The following is a 27,003-nucleotide window of genomic DNA, read 5'->3' as shown; positions in this document are numbered from 1 at the left end:
TGGTGAGCCTGGTGGGCTGCCGTCTATGGGGTAGCACAGAGTCAGAAACGACTGAAGCGACTTAGCAGCAGCAGCAGCAGCATTCAGCTGGATATGTCTTTCCCTTTCTCCTTTTACTTCCATGTCTCTTCTCTCAGCTATTTGTAAGGCCTCCTCAGACAACCAATTTGCATTGTTGCATTTCTTTTTCTTGGGGGTAGTGTCAGTCACTACCTCCTGGGTGGTGTTGCAAACCTCTGTTGATAGTTCTTCAGACACACTGTCAGATTTAATCCCTTGAATATATTTGCCACTTCCACTGTATAATCATAAGTGATTTGATTAGGTCAAACCTGAATGGTCTAGGGGTTTTCTCTGCTTTGTTCAGTGTAAGTATGAACTTTGCTATAAGGAGCTCATGATCTGAGCCACAGTCAGCTCCTGCTCTTTTTGCTGACTGTATAGAACATTTCCATCTTTGGCTGCAAAGAATATAATCAATCTGATTTTGGTATTGACCATCTGGTGATGTCCATATTAGAGTTGTCTCTTGTGTTGTTGGAAGAGGTTGTTTGCTATGACCAGTTTGTTCTCTTGGCAAAACTTTGTTGGCCTTTGCCCTGCTTCATTTTGTACTCAAAGACCAAAGTTTCCTGTTACTCCAGGTATCTCTTGACTTCCTACTTTTACATTCCAATCCCCTATAATGAAAAAGAAATATTTGTGTGTGTGTATGTGTTAATTCCAGAAGTTCTTGTAGGTCTTCATAGATCCATTTGACCTCAACTTCTTCAGCATTAGTGGTTGGGGCATAGGTTTGGATTACTGTGATATTGAATGATTTGCCTTGGAAATGAACTGAGATCATTCTGTTTTTTTTTTGAGATTGCACCAAAATACTGCATTTCAGACTCTTTTGCTGACTATAAGGGCTACTCCATTTTTTCTAAGGAATTTTTGCCCAAAGTAGCAGATATAATGGTCATCTTAATTAAATGTGCCCATTCCCATCCACTTTAGTTCACTGATTCCTAAGATGTCAATGTTCACTCTTGTCATTTCCTACATAAGTGAAAGTGAAAGTGAAGTCACTCAGTGGTGTCTGACTCTTTGCAACCCTGTGGACTGTAGCCCACCAGGCTCCTCTGTCCATGGGATTCTCCAGGCAAGAATACTGGAGTGGGTTGCCATTTCCTTCTCCAGCGGATCTTCCCCACCCAGGGATCGAACCTAGGTCTCCCGCATTGCAGGCAGACACAGGCAGACACTTTAACCTCTGAGCCATCAGGGAAGCCCTCATCTCCTACTTGGCCACACCCAATTTACCTTGACTTGTGAACCTAACACTCCATACTGTTCATGGGGTTCTCAAGGCAAGAATACTGAAGTGGTTTGCCATTCCCTTCTCCAGTAGACCACATTTTGTCAGAACTCTCCACCATGACCTGTCCATCTTGGGTAGCCCTACACAGCAAGGCTCATGGTTTCATTTAGTTAGACAAGGCTGTATTTTGGGGGGCTCCAAAATCACTGAAGATGGTGACTGCAGCCATGAAATTAAAAGATGTTTGCTCCTTAGAAGAAAAGCCATGACCAACCTAGACAGCACATTAAAAAACAGAAATAACTTTGCCAGCAAACTGGTCCATCTAGTCAAAGCTATGGTTTTTCCAGTAGTCATGTATGGATGTAAGAGTTGGACTATAAAGAAAGCTGAGCACCAAAGAATTGATGCTTCTGAACTGTGGTGTTGGCAAAGACTCTTGAGAGTCTATTGGACTGCAAGGAGATCAAAACAGTCAACCCTAAAGGAAATTAGTCCTGAATATTCATTGGAAGGACTGATGCTGAGGCTGAAGCTCCAATACTTTGGCCACCTTATGGGAAGAACTGACTCACTTCAAAAGACCCTGATTCTGGGAAAGATTGAAGGTGGGAGGAGAAGGGGACAAAAGAGGATGAGATGGTTGGATGGCCTTACCAACTCAATGGACATGAGTTTGAGTAAGCTCTAGGTAGTGGTGATGGTCAGGGAAGCCTGGTGTGCTGCAGTCCATGGGGTCACAAAGAGTCAGACATGACTGAATAACTGAACTGAACTGACCTGAAAAGGTGATGTTTAAGCTGTGATTGAAAGGGTAGGAAGAAGCTGCCATTAGAAGCACTGTTACAGAAAGCAAAACTAAATAAAAATTCACAAATAAAATTATCTCACTTCAGCTGGATTAACCTAGAGCCTGTTATACAACATGAAGTAAGTCAGAAAGAGAAAAATAAATATGGTATAATAGTACATATATATGGAACCTAGAAAAATGGTACTGTCGAACCTATTTGCAAGACTGCAATAGAGGTAGATACGGTGGAGGATGAAGAGGGTGGGACGAATTGAGAGAGTAACATTGAAGCATACACATTACCATATATAAAATAGATTGCTAATGGAAAATTAATACAGGGAGCTCGACCTTGTGCTCTGTGACAGCCTAGAGGGGTGGGATGGGGCGGGTGGTGGGAAGGAGGTTCACGAGAGAGGGTGCGTACATATGCCTGGGCTGATTCATGCTGATGTATGGCAGAAACCAACACTACATTGTAAAAAAATTATCCTCCAATTAAAAAAAACTGTTAAATTATTAAAAGAGTTCAGGAGTACCTCAGCCACATGATAAACAAAAAATCCATATCCAGTCCGTGTGTGTGTGTGTTCAGTCATATTTGACTCTTCATGACCACCTGGACTGCAACCCACCATGTTCATCTGCCCGTGGGATATTCCAGGCAACAATGCTGGAGTGAGTTGCCATTCCCTTCTCCAGGGGATCTTCCCAACCCAGGAATCAAACCCATTCCTCTTATATCTCCTGCATTGGCAGGCGTATTCTTTACTACTGAGTCACCTGGGAAGCTCCCAGCCAATCCATACACATGCAAAAAGTAAAATAGACCCTATTTAGTGTAAGGTCTTCCCAGGTGGGGAACGTGAAAGTGGAAGTGCTCAGTCGTGTCCAATTCTTTGTGACCCTATGGACCATAGCCTACCAGGCTCCTCCCTCCGTGGGATTCTCCAGGCAAGAATACTGGAGTGTGTTGTCATTTTCTTCTCCAGGGGATCTTCCTGACTCAGGGATCGAACCCCGGTCTCCTGAATTGCAGGCAGATGCTTTAACCTCTGAGCCACCAGGGAAGCCTAGTAGTTGCAGCTTCGCCTTCAAATGCATGGGATGCAAGTTCAATCCCTGGTTGGGGACCTAGGTTCCCACATGCCTCACGGCCGAAAAATCAGAACATACAACAGATGCAATACTGTAAAAATGTTGTAACAAATTCAATGAAGACTTTAAAAATGATCCACGTCAAAAAAAAAAAGAAAAAAGAAAACTAAACTTAAAAAAAAAGAAAATATGACAAAAAGAGATTGCTTCCTCAAAAGCAACAAAAATGTAAATGCCTAGAATTAACATTAATCTAGAACCACATTGGATAGGAAAATAATTGAAAAGATAACAATTTACTCCTCAACATTATCTATGTATTCAATTCAATCCCAATAAATATCACCACCAAGGCTTAAAACAAAAGCAAAACAAAAATAAAAGTGCCTCACAAGAGTTGTACTTGGAAAAATCTAAGATTTTCATAGAAAATTATACGGTAGTACTAAATTTAAAAATGCGTGCCTGCTCGTCCTGCTCCAGATTTTAATGGGAAGCTGTAAACTCCTAAATGTGAGTGTATTATCTGTGGATCTCTCGTATTTGAACAGTATCATGTTCAGGTACACTCCTATTTGCAGCTTATTGAAAGTATTTTTATGAAATAATGTGAAAGTTTGTATGATCATAAACAACTCAAGGAGAAATTAAGGAAATAACTCCACCACAACATCAAAAAGAATAAAATAGTTAAGAATAAGCTTAACCAAGGAGACAATAGTCTTGTAAATTGAAAACTATAAGCATGACTCAGAGATATGATAGAACACACACATATATGGGAAGACATTTATGAGCTGGACTATTGAACAGTATTAAGAAATTAATACTACCTCAAGTGATCTAAAATATAGTGCAATCCCTATCAAAACACCAAAAATATTTTTAGCAAAAATGGAAAAATCCATGCTAAAATTCATATGGAATCTCAAGGACTACAAATTACCAAAACAATATTGAAAAAGATGTTAGAGAGCTCATACTTCCACATTCTAAAACAAACTACAAAGCTATAGTAATCCAAGCACCCATATTGGAATAAAGATGAATAACAGATTAATAAAATATAATAGACAGCCTAGAAATAAATCTCTAAATATGTATTTAATAAATTTCAACAAGGGTGTCAAGAACATTTAATGGAAAAAGGGTTTTATATGACACTAATTGAAAAAGGCAGTCACACGCACACACACAAAAGCAGACTTTGTATGATTCCAACTGACTGAGGCAAATAAAACAGATTCATAGACAGAAAGTAGAATGGAGGTTGCCTGGGTCTCTGTAGGTGAAAATGGGAAATTTTCTTTAATAATTATGGACTTTCAGTTTGTGAAGTTGGACTAGTTCTCAAGATAGACATTAGTAACATTTACACAACAATGTGAATTAAATTAATACCACCTTAAGATGGTGAAAATTGTACATTTTATTATGTAACAGTTCAGTTCAGTTCAGTCCCACAGTCCTGTCCGACTCTTTGTGACCTCATGAAATGCACCACACCAGGCTTCCCTGTCTGTCACCAAATTCCTGTCCATTCCCAACTCCCAGAGCTTGCTCAAACTCATGTCCATTGAGTTGATAATGTCATCCAACCGTCTCATGCTCTGTCGTCCCCCTTCTCCTCCCGCCTTCAATCTTTTCCAGCATCAGGGTCTTTTCCAGTGAGTCAGTTCTTTGCATCAGGGGGTCAAAGTATTGGAGTTTTAGCTTCAGCATCAGTCCTTCCAATGAATATTCAGGGTTGATTTCCTTTAGAATGGACTGGTTTGATCTCCTTGCAGTCCAAAGGACTCTCAAGAGTCTTCTCCAACAGCACAGTTCAAAAGCATCAATTGTTGACACTCTGCTTTCTTTATAGTCCAACTCTCACATCCATACATGACTACTGGAAAAACTATAACTTTGGCTAGACGGACCTTTGTTGGCAAGGTAATGTCTCTGCATTTTAATATGCTGTCTAGCTTGGTCATAATTTTCTTCCAAAGAACAAGCGTCTTTTCATTTCAGGGCTGCAGTCACCATCTGCAGTGATTTTGGAGCTCCAGAAAATTAAGTCTCTCCCTGTTTTTCGTGTTCCACCATCTATTTGCCATGAAGTGATGGCACTGGATCCCATGATGTTAGTTTTTTGAATGTTGAGGTGTTTTTTTTTTTTTTCCTTTAAGCAGTTCTGTTTATTAGACATGTAGGTTTTTTCTGCTGTTTTAACTCTTGTAAGTGGCACAACTGTGAACATCATTTTTTTGTTTGTTTCATTAATTTTTTATTTTTTTAATTAATTTATTTGTTTTAATTGCAGGCTAATTAATGTTGGTTTCTTTTCTTTTTTTTCCATTTATTTTTATTAATTGGAGGCTAATTACTTTACAATATTGTAGTGGTTTTTGTCATACATTGACATGAATCAGCCATGGATTTACATGTATTCCCCATCCCGATCCCCCCTCCCACCTCCCTCTCCACCAGATCCCAGCTAATTAATGTTGAGTTTTAAGCCAGCATTTTCACTCTACTCTTTTACTTTCATCAAGATGCTCTTCAGTTCTTCTTCACTTTCTGCCATAAGGGTGGTGTCATCTGCATGTCTGAGGTTGTTAATATTTCTCCTAGCAATCTTGATTCCAGTGTATGCTTCATCCAGCCCAGGGTTTCTCATGATGTGCTCTGCATATAAGTTAAATAAGCAGGGTGACAATACATAGCCTTGATGTCCTCCTTTCCCAATTTGGAGCCAGTCCTTTGTTCCATGTCTGGTTCTAACTGTTTCTTGACCTGCATACAGATTTTTCAGAGGCAAGTAAGGTGGTTTGGTATTCCCATCTCTTGAAGAATTTTCCACAGTTTTTTGTGATCCACACAGTCAAAGTCTTTACGTGTAAATCTATGGCTGATTCATATCAATGTATGACAAAAATAAATAAATAAATAAAAATTAAAAAAAATAAAATAAAGCAGAAGTAGATGTTTTTCTGGAACTCTCTTGCTTTTTCAATGATCCAGCAGATGTTGGCAATTAGATCTCTGGCTCCTCTGCCTTTTCTAAATCCAGCTTGAACATCTGGAATTTCACAGTTCACGTATTGTTGAAGCCTGGCTTGGAGAACTTTGAGGATTACTTTGCTAGCATGTAAGATGAGCGCAATTGGGAGGTAGTTTGAACATTCTTTGGCATTGTCCTTCTTGGGGATTGGAATGAAAACTGACCTTTTCCAGTCCTGTGGAAATTATAAATTTATTATAATTGACCATACTTGACCATACTTGACCATAATTTAAAAAAACAAATTTAAGAACTCAGGTCACCTCATTAATTGATTTATGATGTGAATCTGGACTAAAGTACAGTAGGCAAATAACCCAATAGCCCCAAATATATGCAAATATCATTGGCTTCAGATACACATGGGTAATTGTTTAAGAGACAAATATGTCAATCCAATAGAGAGGGAAATGGCAACCCACTCCAGTATTCTTGCCTGGAAAATTCCTTGGACAGAGCAGCCTGGTGGGCTACAGTCTACAAAGTCACAGTAGGACACAGCTAAGCAACTAACACTTTCAGATTCATGTCAATCCAATGACAAACTACTAAATTAGAACCTCTAGTTTTACATTTTTTTTTTAACCTTCTCACATCTTCATTTGAAAGGCACAGCTAAGCCCACCCTTGATCCAGCATTTTCACTTCTTTAGAGATCAAACGCCTGAACACAACAAAAGCTGACAGTCTAAAAGGCTATATACAGACACAGGTGTGGGTGTTACTTTTTTTTTTCTTTTTTCATTTTTCTCTTTTTCCTTTTTTTAATATCCCTTTTCTTAAAAGACAAGCTAGTATACTGGAAAAGGGGGAGGAGAAATAAAAACCAAGACAACTTGAGTTCCCTCATCTTTATTCGGGAAGGGGAGAGAGGGGATTCTGAGTTGCTGGCCCCACTCTGTTCCCCTGGGGCTAAGATCGCTGTCGGCGGCCCCTTTCTTTTGTGGGTGCAGGCGTCAGGAGCTCATGGAGGGTGAGTGGGTGGGAGGGGGAGACGCAGGGTGCCCAGGGCGGGGAGGGGCAGGTAGCACTGTGTTCGCATGCAGTGCCGGGATGGGAGGCTGGGCGTCCCCCAAGGTGGGGGCCCCCCTGGCGGGTAGACTGTCAGTTACATGTGTGTGAATCAGGGAGATGCAGGGGGTGTTGGACCTCTTGAGGTTTTGCTCCCTGAGGACCTGGCCTCCCGCCTGCATCTCCAGGCCTCAGCTTGCCTTATCTGTGGTATGCGTGGGTACTGACCCATTCAGGCTACAGGGGAGGAGGAGGGAGGCCAGGAACTGGGGGTAGGAGCCAAGCGAGGGTAGGGCCCAGAAGCAGGGCGGCAGCCCCGGCAGGCAGCTACCGTAAATACTGCCGGAGTCTGGCCAGTCCCAAGCTATTCCTGTGTCTCGCGTGCTGAACCTTCCTCGCTCTCAGGGTCTGTCTCCCCTTGGTCCTACCCGCCACCCTCCCTATCCCAGCCGCCCACTAGTCCGACTTCTCGCCGTCGTCCTCCTGGTGGGTGTCACCGTCATGCCCGTTTTTGTCTTCCTTGGAGAGGTGGGCCTGGGAGCCCAGCTCCGACAGAGAGAGGAGGCGGTGCCCGCGCTGACCGCCGGCAGAGAAGGGGGCTGCAGCCCCACAGGCAGGGGGGTCGGGGCAGGGCCAGAGCCTACCGCTGAGGCAGCTGGTGGGCTTGGAGCTGCTGTCGGATGACGGAGTTCAGCTCGGGAGCAGTGCCCTGCTTAGCCCTCTGATGGCTCCCAAGGCCTGCAGCTGGTGCTCTTGGGACAGGTAGGCCAGGACCTGGGCACGCATCCCATGTAGCCCCTTGCCGATTTCAGCCTGCTTGCGCATCTCGACGTTCAAGCCATAGGACATCTCCTAGAGCATCACGTAACGACGCTGCGTTTCTGACGTCTCGTTGGCCAGCTTGTCACATTGGAGTTTCAGACTGTGGTACTGAGCCTGCAGCAGTTCAAGCTCATCTTTGATGCGATCGCAGGAGTCCGAAGTGGTGAATTTGAGTTGCTGGGGGAGGTGCGACGAGCCCAATGCCTGCTTTGTGGAAAGATCATGTCAGTCGCGGCGGGGGGCGCGGGTTGCGCCCCGGCTGTGCGCCCCGGATCGGCTCGGGCTGTGCGCCCGGGCTGTGCGCCCCGGCTGTGCGCCCCGGCTCGGGCTGCTCGCGGCGCCGGCGGCCGCGCCTTTGTCCCGGCGCCGATCCGGAGCTCCCGGGGCCGCCGCCGGCTCCCGCGCCCGGCCTCGCCCCCTTCCTGCCTAGTTTTAAATTTTCAGTTTATATTTCAGTATAGTTGATTAAAATGTGTTAGGTGCAGGTGTACTGCAAAGTGATTCAGACATATGTGTATATAGCTAGTTAGACAGATGTCAATTTTTTTCTCAATTTTTTTCATTTAAGTTTTTACAAAATAGTGAGTAGAGTTCCCTGTGTTATATAGTATGTCTTGTTGACTATCTACTTTAAATATAGTAGCAAATATTTGTCAATCTCAAATTTTTTTATAATCAATTCAACAAATATTAAGTACCTACCATGGACTACCATGGACTAGGCATTGTTCTAAGTACTCAGGATGCATCAGAAAAAGAAAGGAGGCCCAAAAAAAGCCTGGGTGAGAAAGAAAGAAATGAAATCCAAATTTTTTACTTTGAAGTTTCAAAATCAGGTTTTGGTTGTAAGTTAGAAAACATATTTGAAGGATTTTATGCTCCTCCAGATACATTCAGAATGCCTGGTTATGCATGGGGAAGAGTGGATTTTATAAGTGAACGTCCCTCTCTACAAAGCAGTAGAAATATACACAACACAGATTGTACACCAGAGACTGGACTTAAACTCTACCCTGCAAAGAAAGGCACCAAAGTGACTGATGGACCCCCGATTGGGAAGAGTTTACTCTCAGAGTGACAGGGAATAATCTGTGCTATGTGGAAGAGTGACGACCTAAAGAGAAATTGTATTGAGTCATAATAAAATAAACATGTTTGCATTTCAAAAAGTAAAATCTCTATAACCATCCTAACAACTTCTCTTTTTTTGATTATTTGTTAACTAGCTTTTATTTGTATGTTTTTCTTGGTATTGTTTGTTTGCTTCTGGTCATGCCATGTGAATTGTGGGATCCTACTTTTACCAGGGACTGAATCTAAGCCCTAGGCAATAACAGTCTGTAGTCCCAACCACTGGAAACCCAGAGAATCTCAGAACCATAATGAATTCTGAACAGGGCAATATATAAATTTAAATACAATTTTCATAATGGTTAGTGATATCCTGCCTGGACCTTACCCCTGAGTACTTATATGTCAAAATCAACATACTTTTGATAAACAATGTTCAGTTGGCCCTGAACAATAAAATTGTATTTATTTTCTATTCACCATTTAAAATACAAAGCCATTTCATATTGTTATGATTATTTCCCAAGCTCATATTTTCACTCCAAAAATTCCTCATAGCATTTTTTCACCTCTAGATTTCTGAGTGAGTAAGTTTAATAAGTTTAACAAAGGAGTTATCGTGATATAAAATAAGCCACGCCTTCAGGGCAAATAAGCAGAGCACAAAGATTACGATGACCACAGTGATGTGAAAGACATAGGTGGAGAGGCCTTTCAATCTTCCCTCCAACCTATAAGTCTCTATGCAGCACAAGCTGACCACATGGGAGACCATCAGGGGAAAAATATTTAACAGATAAATGAACCCACTGTTAGCAGCAAAAGAGACCAAGGGTATGAGAGTCCGTGCAGACAGGTTTCAGTAAAGGGTTTAATTCACACATGGATGGTCTGTGACATGGGAGCCGCAGACAGGCAGCAACATCATGAAGAGAATCTGGGTGATTGCAAGGACAATCCTGTAGCTCCCATATCTGAAAGAGTGAGCCACATCCCTTCCTGTACTGTGAAACCATCATGTCACTCATGATATGATGGTTTTGAAATGTTGCTGTTACGAGCCGGGAACAACGCTGGGATCTGTGGCCTCCAGAGGAGAGGAATTTGATCCAGGGCCAGAGACAAGGCTTGATCATTTGGAGCTTTTTGTGTAGCAAGGTTTTATTAAAGTATAAAAGAGACAGTGAAATCTTCTGACATAGACATCAGAAGGGGACAGATAGAGTGCCCCCTTGCTGGTTTGTAGCAAAAAGTTATATGCCTATTCAGTTAAGTTCAGTTCAGTCTCTCAGTCGTGTCCGACTCTTTGCGACCCCATGAACCGCAGCACGCCAGGCCTCCCTGTCCATCACCAACTCCTGGGGTTTACTCAAACTCATATCCATCGAGTAGGTGATGCCATCCAGCCATCTCATCCTCTGTCGTCCCCTTCTCCTCCTGCCCCCAGTCCCTCCCAGCATCAGGGTCTTTTCCAATGAGTCAACTCTTCACATGAGGTGGCCAAAGTACTGGAGTTTCAGCTTCAGCATCAGTCCTTCCAATGAACACCCAGGACTGATCTCCTTTAGGATGGACTGGTTGGATCTCCTTGCAGTCCAACGGACTCTCAAGGGTCTTCTCCAACACCACAGTTCAAAAGCATCAATTCTTTGGCACTCAGCTTTCTTCACAGTCCAACTCTCACATCCATACATGACCACTGGAAAAACCATAGCCTTGACTATACAGACCTTTAGCAAGTTCCTAAGTAGAGAAAGGAAATGCCTGAAAACTGAGAGAGTTGCAACAGGCCCCTCACCCACAACATGCATTTTGAGATAGCATTGGCTTTTTCACTCTCCTCTTTCACTTTCATCAAAATACTGCAAGTAGTTTAAAAAGGTAAAAACATATAACCAGAAAATAGTAGTTATATATTCAATGGTAAAAAGACTTTTTTTTCTTCCTTCTATTTTATTTTTTAAATTAGGAAAGTAAGATAACACATTTATAGGAGACTTGGAAAATGCAGAACAAAGTTACACATAGTTCCATTGTGTGCGTGCTGGGTGCTCACTCGGTCATGTCCAGTTCTTTGTGACCTCATGGACTGTGTCCCATGAAGCTCATCTGTCCATGGGATTTTCCAGGCAAGAGCACTGTAGTGGGTTGCCATGCCCTCCTCCAAGGGATCTTCCAAACCCAGGAATGGAATCCACATCCCCTGTGTCTCCTGCATTGCAGGCAGGGTTCTTTACCTGCTGAGCCGTCAGGGAAGTTCATAGTTCCACCATATACTACAGTTACTTTTTAAGTACATAAATTAACATTGTTAGTTGGAATTTCAATATCAAAAGGCAAAAATTAATAACACTCTAGTGAGTGGGTTCTTCTTAGCAAGTGGCCAAAGTATTGGAACTTCAGCTTCAGCATCAAAAAAAAAAAATGAAAAAATACAAATCAAACAAAACATATGGAAAAATGTCCAAACTCAATTATATCAAAAGGGTAATGGTTAAAATGTAAAATTAACTTTAATCAGTTATCATAAATATTTATCAGTGACTGGTCTTGAGAATGTGGACAAAAGACTTCTCATAGACAGTGTACAGGACAGTAGCTGTTAGGACAATCTCAAGAATGGTAGTTTGGCAATAACTATCAATTTCAACATTTTAAATTCATATACTACTTTACCACTGATTCAAATATCATAGCTACACTTCTATGCCTATGAACTATATTTGTACATACTCAAAATCATATGTTCATTGGAAAATTATTTGTCATAGAAAAATTTAGCAGCCACATGAAGAGAAATGGACATATTAATTTTAGTATAAAATTATGAGGAGTATTGTGCAGCATAAGAAAGGTTATGAGATATATATGGACTCCTACGAAAACATTTTTTCAAGACATTGCATAGTAAAAGCAAGGATTATATATAGAGATAGTAACAAATATCCTTTTGTTAAACACATTTGCATTTGCAAAGATTATTGTCAAATGAAAATTAAGAAACAAAATTAGGGGTTACATTTATGAAGACCAGAAAATGCTGAGAAAAAAATAGGAAATTTGGAAATTTATTTGAGACTTAATCCTATATTGTTTGGGCTTCCCTAATAGGTCAGTTGTTAAAGAATCCACCTGCAATGCAGGAGACCTCGGTTCAACTCCTGGGGTGGGAAGATCCGCTGTAGAAGGGATAGGATACCCACTCCAGTATTCTTTGGCTACACTTGTGTCTCAGCTGGTAAAGAATCTGCCTGCAATGCAGGAGACGTGGGTTCATTTCCTTGTTGGGAAGATCCCCTGGAGAAGGGAAAAGCTACCCACTCCAATATTTTGGCCTGGAGAATTCCATGGACTATACAGTCCATGGTGTTGCAATGAGTCGGTCACGACTAAGCAAATTTCACTTTCTTTCAATCCTATATTGTTTGGTTCTCATATAGGCTGTTAATTAATCCCTATTTTACTTCAAATTTTCTTGTAAACGGCAAAATATTTAAGTTAAAATTTGGGGGCATAATGTGATGGAAACATAGCAAAGAAGACAATCTATATAAAATAAAAATTTTAAGTTCTATAAATAAATGAGCTTACTTAAATGACAAGAATCTAAATAAAAATTACTCTATGTCTGAACAAGAGTAAAAAAGATAAAAGCATAAATGATCAAAAATCAGTGTAACTATATAATCGTAACCTTGCAAATTATTATATATTATTAATATCTTGCTGCATAGCCATTAAATCTTGCTAGCTACAGTGATAAATAGGAATTTATAGGCTTTATACTCTAGTAGAGAGGAAAACTGTTTTAACAGCACAGTTGTATAACTATCTTTAATTATAATTATAGTAAAGGTTTTGCAAAAAAGAGAAATAAGAATCAAATTTTAAAATGACTTCTGCATTGTAAGGAAATGGACCCTGATGTCGAATGACTCCCTTCATGGTGGATGATGTACTTATTTAATATGAGATATGACGTTTCTTCTCCAGAGCTTCTTCATAGCATTAGTCAACTCAGAATTTCTTAGACTGTAGATTAATGGGTTCAGCATGGGGGTTATGACTGTATAGAACACACTCAATAATTTGTCAATGGGGAAGGTCTTAGCAGGTCTTGTGTTTATGAAAATACAGGGAACAAAAAAGCAGACAACCACGGTGATGTGGGAACCACAGGTCTGGAGGGCTTTCCGCCTCCCTTCCTGACTCAGGTTCTTCAGAGAGTGCAGGATGACTCCATAGGAGACGAGTAAGAGCAGAAACCCAAGACTGCAGATCAGTCCTCCATTGACCACAACTAAGACGCCAATGACATAGGTGTCAGTGCAGACGAGTTTTAATAATGGGAACATGTCACACATATAGTGATCAATGACATTGGGGCCACAGAATGGGAGCCCATAAACAGTGCCAAGTTGAATTACTGAGTGTAGAAAACCTCCAACCCAGGACATCACCAGCAGTAAAACACACACCCTTTGCCTCATGATCACCAAATAATGCAAGGACTTACAGATGACCACATAGCGGTCATAGGCCATAACCAGCAGAAGGAAGACCCCGGATCCAGCAAAAAAAGTGCTCTGTAAACAGCTGTGTCTTGCAAGATTCAAAGGTTATGATTTTTTCCCCAAAGAACAACTCTGAAATCAACCTGGGAGTAATAGAAGAGGAATAAGTGATATCCATAAATGATAAGCTAGCAAGAAAAAAGTACATCGGTGAGTTCAGGGTCTTACTAACGGTTATAGTCACAACAATGAGCAGGTTTCCCACCACAGTCAAAATATAGAAGAGCAAGAACATAACAGAAAGGATTTTCTGCTACTTTGGATTCTGTATGAGGCCCAGGAGGACAAAGTAAGTCACATTGCTCCTTGCTTCCATTTCGTCTGTACAGAAGCTGACTTCACATCTGAGTAGTTTACCTCCAAAATGAAGGGAAAAACACTTAAAGACAGAAAAAACTTCAACGTTTGTTTTTTATTTATCCATTCATTAGAAGATATGCATGGAGCATCTATTTGTGTCCAATACGTCATGGACATTTTTATTACCAAGTTGAATAAGGTATAGTTCCCTTCACTCTAGTGCTAGACACATAATGAGGAATCAGGCAATTCCAGACCCACATAATAGATGCCATTAAATGAGTATCAATACAGGGCTAAGAGTCACAGTAGGATTTTCTCAAACTAGAATCAGAGGAAGGCTTCCCAGTAGAAGCAATGCTGAAGCTGAGTTTTTAAAAATGCAAGAATAAAAAAGATGGGAAGAGAAGTTCATGAAGAGGTGCACCATTTATAAGGTCAAAAAAGTGCAAGACTTGAGACCCGCTTAAGGTAATTTACATGATCAATATGAGTAGATCAAACAATAAATAAAAGTTCCCTGTCCTGAAGTGTTTCAAACTGCACTGACACTTCTTAGGTCTTTAGGTGGATACTTCCCTTTTCCTGACCAATAAACACGGCAACAATCTAAACTGTGTCCCCAGTCCCTAACTCTCTTCTAATTCTCAAACTTAGATATGTGCCATGCATGGAATTTCCCAGGCAAGAATACCGGAGTGGTTGACATTTCCACCTCAGAAGGATCTTCCCAATCCAGGGATCTAACCCTTATCTTCTGCCTCTCCTCCACTGGCAGGCGGATACTTTACCACCAAGCTGCCTATATGCAACATTTCTAATTTTGGACATTCGATTGATTGACAATTTAGTACTTATTAAACTTTTAAATTGGCCACACTATACATAATGGTTTCAAATTGTCCACACTAAACATAACACTAAACATATAAAATTTAAAGAGGTGTTCTGTATTTATCTCATTAAATGCTATCATTTTCCATGTTATTTTTCAGACAAAAAACTTTCAGTACTGTTCTCATTTATCAATTTCATAAAATCTTAATAAATCCTATCAACTCTACTTTCAAAATATATTACAAATATGGTCATACTCAACTTCTTAATTTCTTAGAAATAGCTTTCTACCAAGTCTCTCCAAATAATTGGAGAAAAAATTATTCTGGCCTCCAAAAAATTGGCTCTCCTGAAGCTGCCCAAATTGTCCTTTTTAATCTTATTCTGACAGCATCTCTCTTTTGCTCAAAGCTCCTAAATATATTTCAAACATATACTCATATCTTAATGTAACACATTTAATATTTACTGTAACAAGAACCACAATCCTCATTTCATAACTGAAGAAGCTAAGGTTCAGAACAACTAATTCAGTTTCCCAAGTCACATTTTTAAGTGATATACCTAGAGTTGAGTCTAAGTTTGATTTCAAAGTAATTTAATTTCTACATAATAATGTCTCACAATTGGGAGACTGGTTCCCACTATTTACTGTTAGTTTTACCTTGTGGAGGCTTGTTCAGAATCTGAAGGATGACCTTAAATTACTCATAAACACCGAAATTATTTTTCATCCAGTTTGGCAACAGAGGGCAAAAAGCTGCCTTATTAATTGAGGATATAGTTTATTTTGTTTGACTGTCTGTTCATTAACTTCATGGAGTCTTCTGATTATTCAGAAGGTTATTTTTATGTGCAGTATATATTACTTTAATGGAATTCCATGGTGCACAGAGAAAAGAGAAGTTTGTTACACTGGGAAATGACCAGGAAATTCTATATATACATAGAAGATATCAATTAGTCATTTCGCAGGGAAATTTTTCACAAGTAACTTATTCCTGCTAATGTCAAAAAAAAAAAAAAATGAATTTGACTTTTTATCCCTTTTCACTGTCATGTTAGCATGGACAGAATAGTTGACTGAGATTTTGAAAAAATTTCCTAACCTTTTTTAAGCCATGCCTTAAGTCTAAGAAAGGACCTTCTGAAAAATTTCTGTCAGTCACTAAGTGGGTAGCATCTTCTTCCCGTTAGGGGTGAAGATCACAAGATATTTCATCCCTTCCAGCTGCAATTATCATTGAGTCTTGGAATTGGCCATGTGTCCAGGACTAATTCTTGCTTAATTAATTCACTGTGATTTTCCCCAAAGTTTTAAAGGAAGTCTATATGTAAAGTTATTAATAGGCCAAATCACAAAATTAATGTCAGAAAGGTGCAACGTGGACAAAGAGCTCCAGAATCATGAAATGACTACAAATCAAGAATGAAATATCAACTCAGTCATTTAGCTTTAGTGAAATTATTTGTTATGTGTTTCCCTACCAGCCATGACAAGATTTAATTATCTTAAATTTGCTTTTATATATGTATATAAAATATCCAAAAACACAATTAAATGTATTAAAATTTTATATATAGTAAATAACCCAATTAATTTTTCAAAAAGTTGATGATACCCGCATTTGACCAGCAACCATGCTATAAGTGAGGATACAAGAATTAATAAAATCAGGGGGAAATCATGTAAAACTTTCCCCTGTGTGGATCTTATTTTGTTATAATAGAATCATACAAAAAAGAAGGAGACAATTTTAAGAAAGAAGTTGCAGTTTTATTCCCTGCTTAAAAGACAAGAAATAGGGTATAGTGACAGAAAATAAGAGGGAAAATTCAACTGTGGATAAAGTAATCCAAGATGAGCTTTCTTAAGGTGATGCTCAAGCTGAGTTCGAAAGTATAGGAAGTGACATCCATCAGAGACACTGTTATGGAAATTATACAAATGACCTTATTTATGAAATGGAGCCTGGAAAATTCCATGGACAGAGGAGTGAGGAGGGCTGCAGGCCATGGGACACGACTCAGCACACACACAACATACTCACAGACTCAGAGAATAAACTTATGCTTGTGAGGGTGGGAGAACTTGGGGAAGAGACAGTTAGGGATTTTGGAGCTGACATGTACACACTGCAACATTTTTTCTTTTCCTTTTTTTTTTTTTTTTTTATTAGTTGGAGGCTAATTACTTCACAACATTGCAGTGGGTTTTGTCATACATTGACATGAATCAGCCATGGAGTTACATGTATTCCCCATCCCGATCCCCCCTCCCACCTGCCTCTCCACCCGATTCCTCTGGGTCTTCCCAGTGCACCAGGCCCGAGCACTTGTCTCATGCATCCCACCTGGGCTGGTGATCTGTTTCACCATAGATAATATACATGCTGTTCTCTCGAAACATCCCACCCTCGCCTTCTCCCACAGAGTTCAAAAGTCTGTTCTGTACTTCTGTGTCTCTTTTTCTGTTTTGCATTTAGGGTTATCATTACCATCTTTCTAAATCCCATATATATGTGTTAGTATGCTGTAGTGATCTTTATCTTTCTGGCTTACTTCACTCTGTATAATAGGCTCCAGTTTCAACTGCAACATTTAAATTCAATAATCAACAAGGTATTACTGTAGAGCACCGGGAACTCTGCGCAGTGTTACGTGGTAACCTGGGTGAAGGGGAGTCTGGTGGAGAATGGATGCTTGTGTACATAGGCTGAGCTCTTTGCTTTGCTATCACATGAAACTATCACAACATTGCTTATTGGCTACCCTCCAATATAAAAATAAGTTTGTTTGTTTTTAATAAGCCCTGTTACAGCAATTGAAAGTATATAAAAATTAATAAAAGTATTCCACTTCAGAGATGACAGGAGCTATACTTAACACAACTTTAAAATTTTCACAGGAATTTTTATGGCAGTACTATGTTAAAAAAGACTTGTGCCTTCTTGTCTATTCCAGATTTTAATGGGGCAGCTTTTAACCTTTCCATGTTGAGGATGATGTTAGCTGTGCATCTGTCATATATGGACTTTATTATGTCAAGCTACATTCTTTCTATTTCCAATTTGTTGAGAGTTTTTTATGAAATGATGTTGAACGTCTACACGATCATGAAAAACCCGAGAATAAATTAAGAAAATAATTACATTTACAAGAGCACCAAAAAGAATAAAATATTTAGGAATAAATTTAACCAAGGAGACAGTCTTATAAACTGAAAACTACAAAATGTATCTCAGTGATATTATAAAATACACACATACATGGAAAGATATTTATGATCTGGGATATTTAACAGTATTAAGATGTGAATAATACCTCTACATATTATTAAGATGTTAATAATACCTTCAGATTCAGTGCAATCCTTATCAAAATCCCAGAATCATTTTTATAGAAACAGAAAAATTCATACAGAATCTCAAGGACTCCAAATTGCTGAAACAATTTTGAAAGGAAATAGAAAGTTGTAGGTCTCACGTTACCTGATCCTAAAACATATTATACAAAGTTATGGTAATCCCAGCACGACCAGTGAAATGAAGATGGACAACATATTAATGGAATAAAATAGATGATCTAGAAATAAAGCTTCATATACATCCTAGATAATTTTCAACAAGAGTGTCAAGAGCATTTGATGGAGAAAGGATAGTATATTGATGCAAAGTGAAAGAGGAAGTCACACAGAAAAACTAATTGTGTGTGACTACATTTGATTGAGACACTTAACTAGTCAAGTTTATAGACAGAAAGTAGAATAGTAGTTGGATGGTGCTTGGTAAGTGGAAACGGGAAATTTTGTTTAATGATTGTGAAATTACAGTTTGACAAGTTGGAAACATTTTGGAGATGACAACCATAATGTTGGCACAACAATATGAATTAAGGTAGTGACACTTTAAAATGGTTAAAACTGTATATTTTGTTATGTGTATTTGACCACGATTTTTAAAAGAAATTGAAGAACTCAGGTGACCTCATTAATTGGTTTATGATATGAACATAAACTATAGCACGAAAGCCCAAACTGTCTGCAAATATCATTGGCTTTAGATACACCTGGGTTTAAGAGGTAAATATGTCAATCTAATGACAAAACAACTAAATTAAAATCTCTATTTTTTAATAATTTTATTTTTAATTTATTTATTTACTTCAATTGGAGGATAATTCTTTTACAGTATTGTGATAGCCTCTGCTGCATACTTGTGTCCCCTCCCTCCGGAACCCCCCACCCTCTCCCCCCCATCCATCCAGGTTCGCGCAGAGCACTGGCTTGGGTTCCCTGTGTCACACATCAAACTCCCTCTGGTTATCATTTTACATATGGTAAGGTATGTGTTTCAATGCGATTCTCTCAAGTCATCCCACTCTCTCCTTCTTCCACTGAGTCCAAACATCTGTTATCTATGACTGTCTCCATTGCTGCCCTTCACACAGGATCATCAGTACTGTCTTTCTAGATTCCATATATATACTTTAATTCATGATATCTATTCTGCCTTACTTCACTCTTATAATAGGCTCTAGGTTAATCCACCTCATTAGAACGGACTTAAATGTGTTCCTTTTTATAACTGAGTGATTATTCTGTTGGGCATATATACTACAGCTTTCTGATCCATTCATCTGCCAATGGACATCTAGGAATCCAATGACAAAACTAGTAAATTAAAATTTCTGCTTTTTAATATTTAATATCTATTTTATATTGGAGTATAGCTGACCAACAATATTAGCTTCGGGTGTTCAGCAAAGTGAGGGAGCTATACATGTATGTGAACCTATCCTCTTTCAATTCTTTTCCCAGTTAGGTTATTATAGGATGCTGAATAGAGTTCCCTGTGCTATATACGGTAGATCCTTGTTGGTTACCAATTTTAAATATACTAGTGTGTACTGTCAATACCCAAGTATTATATAATCAACTCAACCAACATTGAGTATCTACCATAGGCCAGGCATTGTTCTAAATACTCAGGATTCACCAATAAAGCAGACCAGATAAAGGGAGAGTTTGGAGTCTCAAAATCAGATTTTAGGTGCAAGATAGCAAACATTTTTGAAGTATTTTGTGCTCCTCCAGAATAGTTCAGATTGACTGGTTATGCAGGGGAAGAGGGCATTTTATAATGTGAAACTTCCTCCCTACAAAGCCATGGGAATATGCACCCAGTTTACATACCACAGATTGGACATCAACTCCACTCTGCAGAGACACCAAAGTGACTGATGAAACACTGGGTGAGATGGGTTTATGCTCAGAGTAGCACAGAATAATTATGCTACATGGAAGCATGATGACTTAAATAGAAACTGTAATGAGTCATAGTAAATAAACATTTGCAGTTCAAAAAAATTTAGAACTGTATTATCGCAAACTCTTTTTTTCAATATTCCGTGCCTAGGTTTTTTGTTTGTTTGTTTGTTTGTTTATTATTGGTGTGGTTTTTATGTGTGTGGCTATGTGGTATAGCCTGTGGGATTCTAGTTCTCCTAGCAGGGACTGAACACAGGCCCTTGGCAATGAAAGTATGTAGTCCCAACTTTTGGACTGGCAGGGAATTTCCAAGTTCTAATTCTGACAGTAAATAAAATTTAGCTACCAACTGGGTAATACATAAAACTAAGTACAATTTTATAATGGCAAATAATTCTCTATCTGGGGCTCATCTCTGAGTAGCTATATGTCAAAATCAGCATGCTTTTGTTAAGTAGTGTGCGGTTGTCTTCAATCATAAAATTCTATTTTCTCTTTTTCCATTTTAAAGACAAACTCACTTTTTATTACTATGATCTTTGCCTAAAGTCACTTTTTCATCCCAGAACTTCCTCATAGCATTTTCACATCCAAATTTCTGAGGGTGAAGTGTAAGTTTAACAAGGGACTTATTATGATATAAAATGTACCCAAGGCTTCCACACAAATGCACAAATAAGCAAGGCACAAACATTAAGATGACCACAGTGATGGGAGACACGGGTGGGGAGGACTTTGTTTTTTTTTTTTTTTTATCTCTATTTTTATTTTATTTTATTTTATTATTTTTATTATTATTATTATTATTTTTTTCCAGTGGGTTTTGTCATACATTGATATGAATCAGCCATGGATTTACATGTATTCCCAATCCCGATCCCCCCTCCCACCTCCCTCTCCACCCTATTCCTCTGGGTCTTCCCAGTGCACCAGGCCTGAGCACTTGTCTCATGCATCCCACCTGGGCTGGTGATCTGTTTCACCATAGATAGTATACATGCTGTTCTTTTGAAATATCCCACGCTCACATTCTCCCACAAAGTTCAAAAGTCTGTTCTGTATTTCTGTGTCTCTTTTTCTGTTTTGCATATAGGGTTATCGTTATCACCTTTCTAAATTCCATATATATGTGTTAGTATGCTGTAATGTTCTTTATCTTTCTGGCTTACTTCACTCTGTATAATGGGCTCCAGCTTCATCCATCTCATTAGGACTGGTTCAAATGAATTCTTTTTGATGGCTGAGTAATATTCCATGGTGTATATGTACCACAGCTTCCTTATCCATTCATCTGCTGATGGGCATCTAGGTTGCTTCCATGTCCTGGCTATTATAAACAGTGCTGTGATGAACATTGGCATGCACGTGTCTCTTTCAGATCTGGTTTCCTCAGTGTGTATGCCCAGAAGTGGGATTGCTGGGTCACATGGCAGTTCTATTTCCAGTTTTTTAAGAAATCTCCACACTGTTTTCCATAGCGGCTGTACTAGTTTGCATTCCCACCAACAGTGTAAGAGGGTTCCCTTTTCTCCACACCCTCTCCAGCATTTATTGCTTGTAGACTTTTGGATAGCAGCCATCCTGACTGGCGTGTAATGGTACCTCATTGTGGTTTTGATTTGCATTTCTCTAATAATGAGTGATGTTGAGCATCTTTTCATGTGTTTGTTAGCCATCTGTATGTCTTCTTTGGAGAAATGTCTGTTTAGTTCTTTGGAGGACTTTGTATGGAGCAAACTGTTCTTAATAGCACGGCTGTATAATAATGATCTTTAATTGCAATGATCATAAACTCTTTGAAGAAAGAGGATTTTTTTCCTTTTAAAGAAAAAATTTAAAATCAGAATCAAATTTTAAAATAACTTCTGCACTCTAAGGAAATGGAACCTGCTGTCAAATGACTCACTTCATGGTAGATGGTGCACTTATTTAATATGAGATATGATGTTTCTTCTCCACAGCTTCTTCATAGCATAAGTTAGCTCAGAACTTCTTAGACTGTAGATTAATGGGTTCAGCATGGGTGTTATGACGGTGAAAAACACGCTCAATAATTTGTCAAGGGGGAACGTCTTAGCAGGTCTGACATACATGAAAATGCAGGGAACAAAGAAGCAGACAACCACAGTGATGTGGGAACCACAGGTCTGGAGGGTTTTCCGCCTCCCTTCCTGACTCAGGTTCTTCAGAGAGTGCAGGATGACTCCGTAGGAGACGAGTAACAGCAGAAACACAAGAGTGCAGATCAGTCCTCCATTGGCCAACACTAAGATGCCGATGATATAGGTGTCAGTACAGACGAGTTCCAATAATGGATACATGTCACACGTATAGTGATCAATGACATTGGGGCCACAGAATGGGAGCCCATAAACAGTGCTGAGTTGAATCACTGAGTGCAGAAAACCTCCAACCCAGGACACCACCAGCAACACAACACACACCCTCTGCCTCATGATCACCAGATAATGCAAGGGCTTACAGATGGCCACATAGCGGTCATAGGCCATCACCAGCAGAAGGAAGATCCCGGATCCAGCAAAAAGGTGCTCTGCAAACAGTTGGGTCATACAGGAGTCAAAGGATATGTTTTTTCCCCCAAATAACAACTCTGAAATCAATCTGGGAGTGATAGAAGTGGAGTAAGTGACATCCATACATGATAAGCTACCAAGAAAAAAGTACATCGGTGAGTTCAGAGTCTCACTGACAGCTATAGTCACTATAATAAGAAGGTTGCCCACCAGAGTCAAAAGGTAGATGAACAGGAACAAAACAGAAAGGACTTTCTGCTCCTTTGGATTCTGTGTGAGACCCAGAAGGACAAAGTAGGTTACATTATTTCTTGATTCCATCTAATCTGGACAGGAGCTGACTTCACATATTAAAGCAGTTTACTTAAAAAAAAAAAAAAAAAAAACAAGCGGGATAACACTTAAAGGGTGAAAATGCTCAAATGTATAAGAATTTTTTAATTTATTCATTCATTGGAAGAACGTCAACAGAACATCTATTTGTGTCTAATGTGTCATAGAAATTTTGATTACCAAGTTGAATAAGGCTTAGTTGTTTTTTGTTTCTTCGTTGTTTAACCTCAGTGATATGACACAGAACCAATAAAAACAAACAATTCCTGACACCTGTATGAGGTTAAATTCACACATTAAATTCACACAGTGCTGAGGAGTTAGAATATAGGAGTATATCAAGTGAGTATCACAGAAGACTTTCAAGCGGAAGTAATGCTTCAGCTGAGGGTAAAAAATAATTGAAAGTATAAAGAAATAAAGAAAGCCATGAAGAGGGGCAGCATTTATAAAGACACAAAGTATAATGCATGAGACACTCAGGGTAACACACACTGTCAGGGCGGGCAGATGAAACACTCAGGGTAACACACACTATCAGGGCGGGCAGATGAAACACTCAGGGTAACACACACTGTCAGGGTGGGCAGATGAAACACTCAAGGTAACACACACTGTCAGGGCAGGCAGATGAAACACTCAAGGTAACACACACTGTCAGGGCGGGCAGATGAAACACTCAAGGTAACACACACTATCAGGGCGGGCAGATGAAACACTCAAGGTAACACACACTATCAGGGCGGGCAGATGAGACACTCAGGGTAACACACACACTGTCAGGGTGGGCAGATGAAACACTCAAGGTAACACACACTGTCAGGGTGGGCAGATGAAGCACTCAGGGTAACACACACTATCAGGGTGGGCAGATGAAACACTCAAGGTAACACACACTATCAGGGCGGGCAGATGAAACACTCAGGGTAACACACACTATCAGGGCGGACAGATGAAACACTCAAGGTAACACACACTGTCAGGGCGGGCAGATGAAACACTCAAGGTAACACACACTGTCAGGGTGGGCAGATGAAACACTCAAGGTAACACACACTGTCAGAGTGGGCAGATGAAACACTCAGGGTAACACACACTATCAGGCGGGCAGATGAAACACTCAGGGTAACATACACTGTCAGGGCGGGCAGATGAGACACTCAGGGTAACACACACTGTCAGGGCGGGCAGATGAGACACTCAGGGTAACACACACTGTCAGGGCGGGCAGATGAGACACTCAGGGTAACACACACTGTCAGGGCGGGCAGATGAGACACTCAGGGTAACACACACTGTCAGGGCGGGCAGATGAGACACTCAGGGTAACACACACTGTCAGGGCGGGCAGATGAGACACTCAGGGTAACACACACTGTCAGGGCGGGCAGATGAGACACTCAGGGTAACACACACTGTCAGGGCGGGCAGATGAGACACTCAGGGTAACACACACTGTCAGGGCGGGCAGATGAGACACTCAGGGTAACACACACTGTCAGGGCGGGCAGATGAGACACTCAGGGTAACACACACTGTCAGGGCGGGCAGATGAGACACTCAGGGTAACACACACTGTCAGGGCGGGCAGATGAGACACTCAGGGTAACACACACTGTCAGGGCGGGCAGATGAGACACTCAGGGTAACACACACTGTCAGGGCGGGCAGATGAGACACTCAGGGTAACACACACTGTCAGGGCGGGCAGATGAGACACTCAGGGTAACACACACTGTCAGGGCGGGCAGATGAACGTGTGAATAGATGAGTCCCTCATCCTGAACTGTCTCTGACCTCACTGACACTGCCTTGGTCTGTAGGTGGATATTTCCCTTTGTCGATCAATAAATTAGAACGCAGAAGTCTAATTTTGTATCTCCAGTCCTTACCTTTCCCCTAAATTTCAAATGTTTATTTGCAATATCTCTAGTTTTGAAACCCAACTGAATAGCACTTTGATATTTATAAAACATAACTTCTAAACTTTCCACAATAAACATGTGCATTTTCTAAATAAAATTTAAAGAGCATTCCTTATTTATCTCATTAAATACTATAATTTTCATGTTAGTGTTCAGAAACAAAATTTCAGTGCTCTTTACTCATTTGTCACTCTCATGAAACGTACATAAATCCTACTAACTCTACTTTCAGAATATATCACAAATCTGATCATTCCCTACTTCTTAATCTCTTCTTGTTCCACGGTAACAGCTTCCTGCTGTCTCTCCCCATTTATACTGGCCTCAAAAGGCAGTTCTCTGCTGTAGCCCAAACTGTCCTTCTTAACCTTCTTCTGAAACCATCACTCTACTTCTCCAGACTCCTACAGTATGTTCCAATCACTCACTCATAGTTTAATATAACACATTTATTATTTACAGTAGCAAGAACTGTAATCCTTAGTTCATAAGTAAAGAACTTAAGGTTCAGAATATCTAATTCATTTTCTCAAGTACACATTTTTAAGTCATATACCTAGAATTGATTTTGTTTGGTTGATTTTAAAGTAATTTATTTTCTTATATAAGAAAGAAGGTCTCACAACTGTGAGCTTGGTTCCCACTATTTAATGTTAGTCTTACCTTCTGGAGGCTTGTTCAGAACCTGAAGAATATCTTGAAGTTACTCATCAACACTTGGAATTATTTTTCATCCAGTTTGACAAACAGGACAAAAGGCCACTTTATTACTTGAGCAGATAGTTTATTTGACTGTCCGTCCATTTACTTCATGGAGTCTTCTGATTATTCAGGTCATTTTTAACTGCAATGTAGATTATTTGAAAGCAATTCCATGGTGCACACCCTGCAAAACAAGTTTATTGCATTAGGAAATATATCAAAATGACCAGCCAATACTACATATACATAGAAGGGATCAACTAGTTATTTGGCAGGGAAATTTTTCACAAGTAACTTCTTTCCTCCTAACTTCAAAAATACAAATAGCATTTGACTGTTCAGTTCTTTTCACTCTGTCATATTAACATGACCAAACTAGTTGAGATTTTGAAAAACATTCCTGTGGCTCTTTTTAAGTCATGCTATAAGTCTAAGAAAGGACCTCCTGAAATTTTTATGGCAGCTACTAAGTGAATAACATTTTCTCCCTATTAGGGGTGAAGATCACGGGCTATTTCATCCCTTCCAGCTGCAATTATCACTGGGTCTTGGAATGTGTCCAAGGCTGATTCTTGTTTAATTAATTCACTGGGATTTTCCTCAAAGGATTTCAAGAACATCTATAGGGGGTTCATCGAAAAAGCAAAAGAGTTCCAGAAAAACATCTATTTTGGCTTTATTGACTATGCCAAAGCCTTTGACTGTGTGGATCACAATAAACTGTGGAAAATTCTGAAAGAGATTGGAATACCAGACCACCTGACCTACCTCTTGAGAAACCTGCATGCAGGTCAGGAAGCAACAGTTAGAACAACAGACTGGTTCCAAATAGGAAAAGAAGTACATCAAGGCTGTATATTGTCACCCTGCTTATTTAACTTATATGCAGAGTACATCATGAGAAACGCTGGGCTGGAAGAAGCACAAACTGGAATCAAGATTGCCGGGAGAAATATCAATAATTCAGATATGCAGATGACACCACCCTTATGGCAGAAAGTGAAGAAGTACTGAAGAACCTCTTGATAAAAGTGAGAGAGGAGAGTGAAAAAGTTGGCTTAAAGCTCAACATTCAGAAAACTAAGATCATGGTATGTGGTCCCATCACTTCATGGCAAATAGATGGGGAAACAGTGGAAACAATGGCTGACTTTATTTTTCTGGCTACAAAATCACTGCAGATGGTGACTGCAGCCATGAAATTAAAGGACGCTTGCCCCTTGAAAGAAAAGTTATGGCCAACCTAGACAGCATATTAAAAAGCAGAGATTATTTGTCAACAAATGTCCATCTAGTCAAGGTTATGGTTTTTCCAGTGGTCATGTTTGGATGTGAGAGTTGAACTATAAAGAAAGCTGAGTGCTGAAGAATTGATGTTTTGAACT

The 27,003-nt window shown here is 39.8% G+C and overlaps 1 protein-coding gene and 2 pseudogenes across 1 annotated transcript; all 3 read right to left on the bottom strand.

Annotated features, from left to right (window-relative positions):
* Positions 1-7,707: 7,707 nt before the first annotated feature.
* Positions 7,708-8,297, bottom strand: LOC122708784 (annotated as a pseudogene).
* Positions 8,298-13,103: 4,806 nt separating this feature from the next.
* On the bottom strand, positions 13,104-14,034 carry LOC122708733 (annotated as a pseudogene).
* Positions 14,035-22,049: 8,015 nt separating this feature from the next.
* On the bottom strand, positions 22,050-22,979 carry LOC122708689 (olfactory receptor 4A47-like). Its single transcript, XM_043925087.1, has one exon. It carries the CDS (start codon positions 22,977-22,979, stop codon positions 22,050-22,052), a length of 930 nt encoding a protein of 309 aa, XP_043781022.1.
* Positions 22,980-27,003: the final 4,024 nt, after the last annotated feature.

This window comes from Cervus elaphus, chromosome 1 (assembly GCF_910594005.1).
Source record: "Cervus elaphus chromosome 1, mCerEla1.1, whole genome shotgun sequence".
NCBI lineage: Eukaryota > Metazoa > Chordata > Mammalia > Artiodactyla > Cervidae > Cervus > Cervus elaphus.
This window is presented reverse-complemented; position numbering and strand designations above follow the sequence as displayed.

Excerpts from the sequence above, each read along its gene's own strand:
- LOC122708689 (XM_043925087.1), bottom strand. The coding sequence starts at position 22,979 with ATGGAATCAAGAAATAATGTAACCTACTTTGTCCTTCTGGGTCTCACA.